The 14,162-nt window shown below is 45.9% G+C and overlaps 1 protein-coding gene across 2 annotated transcripts in view; it reads right to left on the bottom strand.

The window, feature by feature from the left end:
• The window catches only part of kcnd1 (potassium voltage-gated channel, Shal-related subfamily, member 1), a 62,917-nt gene that overhangs the window by 30,954 nt on the left and 17,801 nt on the right, over positions 1 to 14,162 (bottom strand). For both annotated transcript variants that reach the window (XM_037104567.1, XM_037104568.1), the window contains exons 3-4: positions 12,177 to 12,422; positions 9,714 to 10,426 (exon numbers count right to left, since the gene is read on the bottom strand). In XM_037104567.1, coding sequence (XP_036960462.1) covers positions 9,714 to 10,426; positions 12,177 to 12,422 — 959 coding nt within the window. The remainder of the gene's footprint in view (positions 1 to 9,713; positions 10,427 to 12,176; positions 12,423 to 14,162) is intronic.

The raw sequence follows: 14,162 nt of genomic DNA, 5'->3' as shown, positions 1-14,162 counted from the left end.
GCTGCTCACAGTATATTTACTTTTACTTCTGCTCCATCTCACAGAGTGACTCCTCACATGAGGAGTTAAACATGATCGCAGCTTCACAACAAGGTTGCAGGTTACACGATTCTGTCACACTAAATGAAGATATATACCTCCATATATAGGTATGGGAGTTTGATATCAAGCCCCTGTAACAGCCCTTTTGTGATATATAAAATAATTTAAATAACAACATTTATTATGGATCATAAACACATCAGTATTTACTAAGTGCCTCTGATTCCACAACTACCTCGTCCAGCAGCAGGCTTTAAACTTTCCAACTCGATTCACAGCCTGAATCTCTGCTGCAGGACTTCCACATGTACAAAATTACTTTTACTGTGTGGTAGAAGTACTCTCACTGTGTGGTGGAAGTACTCTCACTGTGTGATAGAAGTACTCTCACTGTGTGGTAGAAGTACTCTCACTGTGTGGTAGAAGTACTCTCACTGTGTGGTGGAAGTACTCTCACTGTGTGGTAGAAGTACTCTCACTGTGTGGTAGAAGTACTCTCACTGTGTGGTAGAAGTACTCTCACTGTGTGGTAGAAGTACTCTCACTGTGTGGTGGAAGTACTCTCACTGTGTGGTGGAAGTACTCTCACTGTGTGGTAGAAGTACTCTCACTGTGTGGTAGAAGTACTCTCACTGTGTGGTGGAAGTACTCTCACTGTGTGGTAGAAGTACTCTCACTGTGTGGTAGAAGTACTCTCACTGTGTGGTGGAAGTACTCACAGACTGGAAGCAGCAGAAACATGTCGGTGACCTCTGACTTCATGGAGGTCAAAGGTCAACAACTACAATGTGAATTATTAAAAAAATCATCCAAAGGTGTAAATATCAGGCGACTCTTCATCTGAACAGAATAAAGTCACATTTAAACTTTATCCAGCGGGTTAAACAACATACGAACTATAGTTCTGACCCGTGACGAAGCAGCTGATGGTCTGTTTTAACTCTGCGTCTGTCGACACCGGACCTTTAGGTTCAGTCAGTTGTGTTTTTAGAGAATTAATAATTCATGAACATTTCTTGCAGTGTGGAGTTTCCCCTCATTACGTCTCAGTTAGCTTCACCTGACGACACGTTACACAACGACCTGAGCCGCGCTAAATGTCACATCCCTGTTTGTGCGTGACATTACAACATTAGATTATTCAAGTGTGACCTGTTACATAACACACACACACACACACACACACACACACACAGACGGAGGGTATGTTTGGACTCACATTCCCATCATGCCCTGGGAGAACAGAAACAGGCATTATGATGTAAATTCTTGTTATTTAGAAGGTTTCAGCGAGGACGGCGTGAGGATCTGTTCCTGCTGCAGATGTCACAAGGAGTTATGTAATGTAAAAGGTCAAAGGTCACCAAACCATCCAGAACCGGACCACAGAGCGGTTCTGTGCTCAGAAACTGTGTTTGATGAACCAACCAAACGTGTTTTTCAGGGTGAAAAGTCGCTGAGATGAAACATTTGTACGCTGAGAGAACAAACGCTGAACGTGAGTTTCATATCTGTGACAATAATTTGATCATGTGGTTATCGTTATAGCGGAGGACGCTCGCCTTCGCACTTTGAACGGACGATGGCGGGTTGCTGTCGGTGCAGGCTTCAAGGTCGTAGACATGTTTCTAACGAGCAGTGTGTCAGTTCAAGTCTGAACCACTGAGCTGCAGCTGCGTCCTCAGGTTGTTCTCAGCAGCGTGGATCCACGAGGCCTCAGCTAACGACAACATGCTAACCTGATGCTGAAAAGACTGAGGGGACTATTCTGGACCTGCAGGCTGATATTAAACTGGACAGTGACTCTGTGGCCTGTGTCACTCAGCCCTGTGCCGCCGCAGACCAACTTGTATGAACGATGAGCTTAATAACGAGGATGTGGCTGCACGATACGATCCAGAGGAGCCGGAGGTAAGATCAGTAACATCGCCTCGTCCAGGAAAAAGACAGAGAGCTTCAGCACCTTTCTGAGAAGCTTAGAGAATTCAACCAGAAACGCTCAGAGCGAAAACGTTCTGTTGATCTGAGGCCTTAAAACTGCAGCGTGGGACTTTTACGTATTAATGAAGGTTTGGTACATTCGAGCTGAATGTTATATTAGTGAAATGCTGCAATGCTGTTTTACTGTGAAGCTTGAGAAATTATTTGTGGACGACAAAAACTTAACGCCTGACTTTGAATCATCACGACGAGGAGACAATGAGCTGCTCCTCTAAACTCATCGTCCGAAAAATCTCTGAATTTACATTTCTAAGATTTCAACCTGGAGTCTGTGGCGACTTTAGTGACGTGTTACCATAGCGAGTAACCATAGCGACGGGATGAACAGGAGTCCGGTGGTGCCGGCGACGTCGTCATCACCTCGACAGTGTTTGTGAAATAACTGTTGCTGCCAGAGGGCGGAGACAAAGTCCTCAATTGATCAGCAGCCAGTCGTTATTGGCTGATAACTGTTCTGGATAGTTTGATCGGTGGTTTCTATGAACACACACACACACACACACACACACACACAGATCTGGCGCTCTAGATCCGCTGCCCCTCTGTTTACACTCCAGACTTCCTGTGCAGATCTACAGCAGCATAGATCAGAGACTCATTACGGCGCCGCTGCCAGGTCCCGATCGATGGCGGGTATCGATCGGTTTCACACTGTGGCCCTCAGAAGTCCTCCGCTGAGGGAGACAGCAGCTGGTTCCTCTCATTATGGATCTGTGGAGTTCTCACTCCATTACAGGCCGGAGGAGAGGACAGATGTACAGTCGCATAGATCAGAGAAACCCTGACCTGCTGCTCACATGACCATCTCTCTCTCTCTCTGTCTGTCTGTCTCTCTCTCTCTCTGTCTCTCTCTCTCTGTCTGTCTCTCTCTCTCTCTCTCTCTCTGTCTGTCTCTCTCTCTCTCTCTCTCTCTGTCTGTCTCTCTGTCTCTCTCTCTGTCTCTCTCTGTCTCTCTCTCTCTGTCTGTCTCTCTGTCTGTCTGTCTCTCTCTCTCTCTGTCTCTCTCTCTCTCTCTCTCTGTCTGTCTCTCTGTCTGTCTCTGTCTCTCTCTCTGTCTGTCTCTCTCTCTCTGTCTGTTTCTCTCTCTCTCTGTCTCTCTGTCTGTCTCTCTCTCTCTCTGTGTCTCTGTGTCTCTGTCTCTCTCCCTCGCTCGCCCGTCACTCTGGCAGTGAGTTGAGCAGAAACTGGTTTATTTCCAGCTCATCCATATTAAAAACAGAGGGAGATAAATTAATTGACTATCTTCTTCAATGTAAATGAAATGTGTCCAATTTAATACCACACACACACACACACACACACACACACACACACACACACACACACACACACACACACAGTCGATGACCGGCAGGCAGCTCAGTTACTTTATATTAATACGACATAATTAATTACTTGATTTTGATTTACAAGTTGTATTTTTGATATAATGAAGTCAAAGGTGAAACATTTGCTTCCTAAGTGCAGTAGAGTCAAAGTGTTAACATCTCTCTGCAGTAAATGATGATGTCACAGTGATGTCACAGTGTGATGACATCATCCATGTATAGATCAGTTGACTATAATCCTCACTGTGATGTTCAGTTTGACACCAAGCAGGTTTTTCAGAATACTGAAAGTTGAATTGTGGCACAAAGGACGTCTGCGGCTGAGCAACAGAACCAGGAAGTGGCACCATGTTCCCCGGTCACTATCCACAGTGGATCAAAGACACGAGGTGAAACGAGTGAACAGACAGACGGAGACGCTCCAGTGATGTGTCAGAGTCTGTTCCCCTGTTGGTCTGCGACCCTCTGAGCACCGAGACCAGAGACGCTTCAGAACCACCGTCATTCTACAGAACCTGCAGACTGATTGATACAACCAGCCGAGTTTACAGACCTGAGATCAGACTGGGATTGTTACAGTTGGATTTTTCTTTTGTCTTGGCACAGTAACCAAGCTGCTAACAGCAGCCATAAAGCCAACGCTGTGTTTTCAGCAGCGATACCACGGGGTCGTCTCTCTCCACTTGTACTCGAGTAGATGTACTTAGTTACACTCCATCACTGAAGCAGGTTGTGTGTGGAGGGTTCACAGACAAACACCTAGGCAGGAAGTGAACACCTGACTTTGAGGACTCATTAATCCCGTCCTGGCTGATTGTTGGTGCGATCGATAACTTCAGTCCAAACGCGAGATAATAAGTCTGTGAGCTGGACTGAAGTCGTTACGAGACAAAGTTATAATTGTTCTCTGCTTCCATGTTGTAGCTCCGCAGGTCGGCCTGTGAGTAAACGACTCTTATGGGCTTTCCTGTTTTCAGTTATGAAACATTGACATGAGCAGTAATTAGAAGTTGGTATAGATTCTCTCTGCAGAGCCTCCAGAACACAGAACCCTCCTCCTGCTCCGGTTATTAAATTCAGCCTCATCTGTTCTGCTAAAGGATCAATATTTCCCACGTGGGTTACATAATCTTTTATTCTCTTTTTGCATGCTTTTATACAAATTGTTTAGCAGCTCCTGTGTATTCAGATCGATGCTTTGCTTTTGCCTCGCTCTGAAGGTGATTAACTCGTTAAAGACTGTTTGCATGTTTCTGTTTCCTCCCTCAAGTTCTGAAGAGTGAAATCATGTGACATGCTGAGACAGAACATCTTATCTTCAGACTCTCTCTTCGAGAACGATTTACTGCTGGATACGTGGAAAGTGACAGAAATAAGCTGTAGTCAGAACCACTTTAGCCTAGCCTAGCATAAAGAGTGGAAGCAGGGGGAAACAGCTAGCCTGGCTAAAAAAAAAGGCTGGGTGGATGGATACAGAAGCACTTGGTGGATGAACATACTGTTGTTGTTCTAGAAACAGCTCCGATACGACCTCCATGATGGAGTTCTCAGGGCCATGGCAGCCATTTTGTGCCCTGGTCTGTCAGCTGGAGGACTTTCAGACAGAAAATGGAGGGTTTAACACAAGAAGCTTTACAGCATCCAACCATCTCCTCTTCCTGTAACTCTGTCTTTGATTACATCTTTTTATTTCCTTCTCCTCCTTCTCTTCCTCCTCCTCTCCTCTCTCCTCCCTCCTTTCTATTAAAACATTAACAGTGTGAGCAATGCGTTGAGATGGTCTATAATTCCGTGCAGGCTGTTTTATAAGGCCGCCTGCTACTCTCGCTCTCAGGCTCATATACATCCTGTTCCTAAGAGGAAATGGCTGCTTCCCCTCTTGTTCTTATAAATAATGTCGATGGTAAAGTGCTCTGCAGCACAAAGTCTATACAGGCAGCCAGTGCAGATCTGGTCTTATAGACGCTCAGTGTGTTTCATGTAAAACTGAACGAGAGAGAAACGCTTTCACCCTGTCATTCATTAAACATCTACAGGAGAGGTCAGTTTATTATGAAGAAGGATTTGTGTTATTTCTGTGTTCATGGTCGGATCACTGGAGCTGAAGTGGTCCTTTAAATGAGACAGAAGAGATGTGACAGGTCCGTTTGAGCCGCTGGTGTTTCTGTGTTCATCAACTCTTCACCTACCGAGCGAACAACGTCTCCACTAGCTGAACAACCAGCAGCTCTGTCACCAGGATGGAAGTTCAGCCTGTTTCTGTGGCGTCTAGCGTTTTCATAACACGTCACAGGAAGTTAGATTATCTCCATCCATGATGGAGCGAGCCTTTGTGGTTTTTGAAGGCGAGTTCTTCAAATACCACAAAAGTGGTATATATACATGCATCCAGGGCTGCAATAGTGGCGATCTACGCCACGCGATGTCGCCATTTTCTCTCTTTCTTTCTTCTTTTTCGGGCGAGCAAAGAATCTTGGGATATGTGAGGCCACGAAGGATCGTAGCGGTACAGGAACAGGATGAAGAAGGAGCATCTGGAGGAGCCTTCAGACTGGGACAGACTTCAGATGCAGACCTGAACTGAGACTCAGCCTCAGTGTAGCTCGCTTGTTGCTCGTCTTCCTCCCTCGCTCTCTGACGCATCACCTGACGATTTGTTACCTTTAATAAAATCAGGATCTCTCTAGTTTTAACATTGTAGGAAACATTGATCACAAACATCTTGTTGTTTTTAACATTTTGATGCAGAAACAACGAGCCACAGCTCTCGTGTCACATCAGGTGGAAACTGGGTGAAAAAGGTTTTAACGTCTGTTTTCTTTCACTCTTCTGTTTGTTTCCATCAATAGAAACTCCAGGTGAGACCAGCTCAACGTGTTAATGGATGAATGAAAGATTTCCCCTGTGAATGAACTGTTAATTGTTCATCTTCAGGTTGCTGGTTGCTGTATGGCAGCAGCTGGAGGCAGCTGAGGAGGATCTGTGTGAGACGGCAGCAGTCTGCATGTGTTCCCGGCAGCAGCAGCTGCAGCAGATTATGTTTCCGCACTCATATATTGCTTCTGGACGGCTGCAAGAGGTTTATGATTTCACTTCCAGTTTATTTGCACAGTGATAAAACACAGGAGCAAGGCAATAAAAGCAGCATGATGAAAAACAATGATAACAAACTGAACAAAGAGAAACAAATGAGCAGGAGAGCAGCTGAGGAGAGGAGGAGGACGAGGACGAGGAGGAGGGGGAGGCACAGAGCAGAGATGAAGGACAACAGCTCGTTTCAGCCCCATCGAATCCATAAATGTTTATGAAAGACCATCACGACACTGTAAAAAGTTTAGAAACAGCATTTTAAAACATCACAGAGATCTAAAGGCACACGGACAGAACCAGTGCAGAACCAGTACCGGCCCGAGCTGCTGCGTCACGCTGCTGATCGGACTCCAGCGTTTACTGCTGTTAGAAACAAACTTTAACTTCAACGTTCACATTTCTCAGGAAACTCAATCACGTCCACTCAACAACAGACAGACCTCTTCTGTTCACACCTGCCAGCTGTTTCACCTCCAGGTGTGATTTCTACTTCACGAGCTTCTCTGTTGGTCAGAACACAATTCTGAGATTCGGCAGTTCCAAGGTGTTCGTCGTGTTCACGGCTGCTTCGGTTCAAACGGTCTGATAAACTCACACAAACTGACTTAACCTCAACTTTAACCTGTGATGTTCTGACTCTGATCCTGAGTGATCCTGGCTGATCCTGGCTGATTCTGACTGATCCTGTTACTGTCACGGGATGATCACATTAATAAATAATGAAGTGACTGCTGCTGGTTGTCGTGATGCTTCAGCTGATCCATCAGAACTATCAGGAAACACATTATTCAGTCACTTGTATGGAAGCCTATAAGAGCCAATGTTCAAACACACTGCTTCCTCCGTTCTCCTGTTATTTATTCATGTGTGGTTGGATAATGAAGTAACAGCACGATTAATCTGAGCGCAGGTCCAACGGCTCTGTGTGCCTCCGTCTTATATTCTGAGTTAGTCGAGTAAATAAAAACAGAATGATGTGAACGATCAGTCGAGCTCCTCCGCCGTGATCAGGGTCTACTGTCACCTGAAGCTCATAATCTGGTGATATTTACATAAATAACTCAACTCAGATTAAACTCGTTATCACAGGAAAACTGAGGAGATAATAAATGAGCCCTGCGGCTTCAGTTCGTTATGAACTGGACTCGTTACAGATGAGACTGAACGGACGACCACATGTCGACAACAGAAAGCCTCAGAGGTGTTTTCACCTCTAAAGCAACAAGTCGGTTTTAAAAATGTGAGGAGGAGAAAGTTCAGATGTAGAGAGTCACAGAGATACTGAGAGTTCAGATCCCTGAAACGTTCTGCAGTATTTGTACTTCATCACTGTAACTGATAATAACTGCTGTTATTGTGTTTTACTTTCAGCTTTCATCAATAATTCACAGGCAGTGAGAGAGTTTAAACTGCACAAACAACATTCAGCAGATTTAAATGAGTCTGAAGTTAAACTCAGACAGGAAACAGAGTGACATCTGGATCTGTGTGATCAGCCTAATCAATCAGATCAATATATTACTGGACCAGTCTGAGGATCAGTGACGTCTGAGACGCTGTGAAGGGAAAATATATTTATCTCTGTGATCGGAAGAAAAACGTATTCTTCATGAGAAGAGAGGCAGACGGAGGGATCCACCCGACGAGGAAACAGGGAGGAGAGGGGGAGGAGGCGAAGAGGAGAGGTGAGGAGGGGGAGGAGAGGAGGTGGTGAGGTAAAAGCCTCGGTTGTGTTTTGCTGCCTGGAGAATCCATTTAGAGGTCGGCCTCTCCCTACTGATAACTAATGGACCTGAAGACTGGGAGGAGAGGAGGAGAGAGGAAAGAGGAAGTGAAGGGTGCTCTGGATCTCTGGGTTTGGACTCAGTCCTTCAGAACTGACTTCAAGACTTCAGTGGAAACGTAAAGTGAAAACAGACATCGAGAGTCATCGAGTGAACAGAAGTCTTTAACCTCCACGTCAAGTCTCGAGTCATTCAAACAGACACTCGAATCCGCTCGACTCCAGGTCAAAAAATCAAATAAACCAAAATGTGAATCTGGTGCGTTTCAATAACTGTTCTGAGTGAATGAACTCGGCTACGTGAAGCAGAATCTGGTCGCAGGACGACACGGTGTAGGCTACGCATCTAATGTCCGCTAGTTCATTACTCTGATTTACAAAAGAAAAAAAAAAAGAAAAAAAACCTCAAGCAAGCATACACAATTTTTTGCGATTTAAAATTTGCAGTTTTCATAAAATGTATGACGTGATATTCTTCAAAATGCTTCATGAAACTCGACTCGACTCAAGTCCACGTCCCTGACGTGTGCCGACACACTTCAGCCCGCCGACAGCTCGTCCTCCACCTGGCTGAGGATCAACACGCTAAACACAAGAAACATATTTCCATTCAGCACAACGAGCCAAAGCCCCAGAATGCATCAGTGTTTCACGGCTCTATACGGTCCAACAGCACCGCGGCTTTACTATCACGGGACTGAACTGTTTGAATCATTCACACGCTCCCATTCACACCTTCATCTTGTTCTCTCCATTCACAGACAGGTAGGAGTATAGAGTCATATAGAGAAGAGGAAGGTGTGTGTGTGTGTGTGTGTGTGTGTGTGTGTGTGTGTGGAGCAGTATGGTCGGTTCAGTCTGAGCTTATGGTAGATTCCTGACTCACTCTCTATTTCTGATGTTTCCAAAGGCTCTTTGAACAGCAGATAATAGATCAGTGCTGAGAGCTGCAGGGTGAAGACACCATCATCCTCTCACACACACACACACACACACACACACACACATACACACACACACACACACACACACACACACACACACACACACACACACACACACACACACACACACACACGCGTGCGCTAACTCTCCATCCACATGGCAGCAGTGAGTGTGTGTGTGGGCGGCAGCAGGGTGAAGATACACCACCGTACTCGAGAAGCAACGAGTGGGAGGCAAACACACACACATGCACACACATGCACACACACACACAAACAAACACACACACAGTTTGGGTTTTTCACACTTCATCTCTCTTCATGGTGGAAACAGACTGTAAAACTCTCCCCGGTAACGACACATCCATGTCCCGACACACAACGGGACGATTAACGCCAAGGCCGCACGTTCCTGTTGCCATGGTGACGGCATTAACGGCAGCGCAGCCGCCATGAGAACGGTTTTACTGTCAGATATCTCAGCAGTCAGCGGAAACACGCGACATTAAGCCGGCGTTAACTCACCCCAGCGTTGTCATGGTGACGATGGTGTACCAGAAGGAGGCCGGGATGGAGGTGAAGGTGGAGCCCTTGGTGCCCTTCTCGGCGTAGAACATGACAGTGGCGAAGATGATGATGGCCATGGTGAGGGAGAAGAGCAGGAAGCCGAGCTCGGAGGCGCAGCTCTTCAGCGTGTAGCCCAAAATCCTCAAACCCTGCGAGTGACGCGAGAACTTGAAGATCCGGAAGACGCGGAAAACCCGGAGGGTGACGAAGGCGCCGCTCACGTCCTCGTTCTCTGGCATCACCAGGCCGATGTAATAGGGCATGATGGCCACCACGTCGATCACCGACATCACCGAGCGCATGAACTTGCAGCGGCTGGGCGCGGCGAACAGGCGCATCAGGTACTCGAAGGTGAAGATGAGCACGCAGGCCGTGTCCATGCAGAAGAAGGCCAGCTGGTATTTCTCCCCGCAGGGAAGGTCTTTGACGCTGCCTTTGGGAGGCCGGCACGGGACCGTCTCCACCACGTTGGCGATGACAGAGACGGCGATAAAGAAGCCGGTGACGTAATAGAAGACCAGCGCCATGGTGGAGGTGTGGGGGTTCTCAAAGGCTCGCCACAGCCGCTCCCTGGAGGTGCTGTTTGGAGGAAGGGGGGCGTCCATCCCCTCGTTAGCCTCCGTGTCCTCGGCCAGACGCTCCTGGTTCTCCTTTTTCCTGTCTCGGTATTCCTTTAAAGTGAGGGAGGAGAAGATCACATTAGCCAAATGATTTATCAACATACCCTGTTGCTGGAGTTGGTTTGCTGGAGCGCACCATCTAAAATAGCTTTTTCCTGTTAGCTACTAGCAAGATAGCAAGCTAAGACTGGGAGTACATCGCCGCAGGAAGTCTTAAAGTCTAAAAACCTTCAGGACTTCCTAAAACCTGGAAATACATTGCTAACTTCCAGGCTACCGAAGGAATCACATAGTTCCTGCCGCTTCCTTAAACTAACCTCTTACCCCTCTGCTAGCGATCACAACTTCTAAACTAACACTGCGTTAAACATAATCTCTTGTTGACAGAACGTCCAAATCACCATCAGAGAGATTATCTACACAGAATCAGACCTGAATGATCCAACAGAATATCAATCACCCTTTTCCTTCTGCCTCATTTGAAGGTATTAAGCTCCATGAAGCTTCTCCTGTTAGCGTGGACTAATGAACTAGTCTGGAGGGCAGTTCAGTCTCTTCTTCTAACATCTGTGCTGACGAGACAAACACTGTTGGTAACTGTAACAGAGGAGATGGTGAGAAATCAGCAGGAAGTGTGAAATTACTAAAACAATAAAAATAAAAGTCATGGAGACTGTTTCTCGTGGGACACTGTGGGGGAGCAGGTAATAAAAGAAATCCAGAAATTAGAATCTCTCACAGTTGAATCAACATTTGTGAACAAAGCTGAGGAAATAAAGTTTCCCATTCATGAGTCATTGGACGTCATAAAAAAAACAAAGATATAAAAGCGTCTGACAACAGAGCCGACATGACACCCGGTGATATAAAGATGCTCTCAGGGTGATTTGTCGTTGGAGAGCGAGCGGGGAACTTGTTTATGACTCGTTAAAGAAATCACTTACAGAAACGAATGGAGCGAAGCCAAAAACCAAACAACGAGATGATTCAGATCACATTTGACCTGCTGGTGTTCCAGAGCGCTCATCAGCACCATCTTAATGAGCCTCAGTCTTAAAATGGGGTTTGAGCGCAGCGCGGGTTAGTAATCCCCCTCAGATCCATCCACGCCGTGACACCTCCGTCATTTAGCTGATGATGCTCTTCTACAAAGAGACGTAATGAGAGCAGCAGCAGAACCACCAGAGAAACCAAAGACCCACAGCGTCCACGTACAGTCGGGACAGTTCTGAACATTATAAAACTTCATAAATCCAGGAGCTCCTTTGAGTCCATGTGCGACACGTTCCTGCAGCTGATCCATGCTAAAGGTCTGCAGCTGCCAGAAACCAAGACATTAATCTCAAGCAGCTGCAGGAACACTGATTGAACCGATCCCAGTTTTATTCCTGAAACATTAAGCAGCAGGAACCAGAATCAAATGTTGGCAGGTAACATGTGTTCAGCTCAGGGATACGTGCAGATTTGTGCGTGTCGTACGTATCAGACTGATACTTGTAGAATAAAGGGACGCTGAACGCCTGGGAAGCAAAAGAGCACTTTGACCGTTACTCAAAGATCAATACCCCGAGGCAAACACTTAGAGAAAACTTAGTTTCATGAATTACTTGAGTTTTTACGATTTAACAACTATTCAACCATCACATCACATCAGCTTACTTGCATGTCCGCAGGCGGAGGGGATGGTGGTGGAGTTACATGACAAGAGACCACGACTTTTAGACAACAACAAGCGTGACGCCAGTGGAAGTGACGTCTGTGACTTTCAGCCACCACACAACTGAACATCAGTCTCCCTCACCTCCATGCAGCAGTCTCCGATGATCTCCGGGACGATCCCGTAGAAGGCCAGCTCTTCGTCGAAGGCCTGGATGCACTCGTGTCGAGGGTAGTGGAGCTTCCCGGTCCGGTAAAAGTTCAGAATGTGCCGGAACATCTCGGGGTCTCGGTCGAAGAAGTATTCCTGCGTGTCCTCGTTGTAGAAAAACTCCTTTTCTGAAGAGCCCAGCAGCGTGTCGGGGTACCGGTCCAAAGTGTTCTTCCATGTCTGGAGAAATGAAAGAGGAAGAAGTGAGCGTTGGGAGAATTAGCTCTTTAACAAACTACATCAAGTTCTGTGTTTCTGCTGTGTTCAGATGAAGAGGCCACAAACTCATTTCTAAATGGCTCTTCGCTGCTGCTGACTGAAGAATTGTAAGGCTGCTCTTTGAAATACTCGGGATACGTTATCATCGCCCAGTCGACGACTGTTAGCTGGTTGGAGGTGATATTGCCACTTTTAAAGGTACAGCACGCAGATGTCGTCAGTCTGATTACTACCAAGGAATTATGTCCACTGATAAACAAAGTAGGTGTAATTTCAACCGTGTTGTATTTATAATTTTGATCAAATATGTGGACAGCTAAAACTATCTTTCTTTGCAAAAAATTATTTCAGCTACAGTTACATTTTTTGTCCAAGCGACAGAGTTTCTTGGTTGTAGCGCACATTTGGACAAAAGCGGTGTGACAAGATCTTTGCTGTCTCCTGCCTTGAGTGACAGAGCGACTGCAGGATGGATCTTAATGAGGTTATGTATTTATATGCACAAGCATTTATAATAACTATATAAATTCATCAGTGTTCTCTCTGACGGGCTCGTTGCTGTTACCGGGACATAAACACATTGATGTTGCTCATAGTCACTTTAAATTCCAGAGCCCGTCCAGTAAAAACAGTTTGCCGTGGTCATTAAAAGGTTGTTGGAATAAAGTAAACAGTGTAAAACCTCTGAAAACACACAAGTTTCCATGTGAAGGAGTTCCTGATGTGTCGGGTGAGACGGGAGCGCCGACCCGTCACTGATGGTGGACGTGAAGTAAGACCCACTTTGTGCTTCGATGTTTTAACTTGGCATTCGTTATTAAAAGCAAGCATCACAGTATGTTTGTATTTCTATATATATCACTCCGACTTCAAGCTGCTGCGTGTTGTTTTTTAAAATTAGGACAAAGTCACAGACTTGACAGGAACTTTCTTCTTGTTCTGCCGCCACAGCAGAAAGTACTTCTGGTCCTGCTCGATTCCTGAATGCCACCAAAATCTATTTTTGTTGTGGAGCCATTTTGTCATTACTTCAGCCCAAATGCACATCAACGCTCTGATTACACGCACAGTATTTACAGCCTTCGGTCCTGGAGGTAGGAGCAGAATCGGGCCACAGGAGGAGCGACATGAATCTCTCAGAGTGGTTCTGAAAGTTCTGGAACATGTTGCAGCTTCAGCTGAACAGAAATGTGTCCAGTGAAACTAATCCAATTAAAGATATTCAAGCAGAGGTTTGTTTAATCAACGTATCATCGCTGCGTCATGGAATTGTATTTAAATGGCATTAGATCCTTCAGGTCTGCGGTGTCGGGTGTGAAAGGAGCTGCTGGTGAATCGGTTCTACAAATATAACATGAGAGGAATGTTCCTGACTTCAAAGAAGGACAACGGGGGTTCATGTAAATTTAAAAGGATGACATTTCTCCCCAAGAAACCACGGGAACCAAGGGAAGCACCACACGTTGTGTGGAAGAGTTTTAGAGGAAGAAGCTGCGAGTTATAAATGAAATGTTGGAGTGTTTACAGACGTACAGAGTCCAGAATGCTTCAAACCATACACTGTTGAGGACTTTCGTCTTTTTTCCCTCGTAGGAGAAACTGAATTTTCTCCTACAGGGGATCAATAAATGTACATCTTATCTTATCTCCCACTACATGTGGTCAGGAGAGGTTTTAAAGCAACAGCTCACCCAAAAATAT

Source organism: Acanthopagrus latus, chromosome 7, assembly GCF_904848185.1.
Source record: "Acanthopagrus latus isolate v.2019 chromosome 7, fAcaLat1.1, whole genome shotgun sequence".
Taxonomy (NCBI): Eukaryota; Metazoa; Chordata; class Actinopteri; order Spariformes; family Sparidae; genus Acanthopagrus; species Acanthopagrus latus.
The sequence above is the reverse complement of the archived record's forward strand: the minus strand, read 5'-3'. Positions and strand labels throughout refer to the sequence as shown.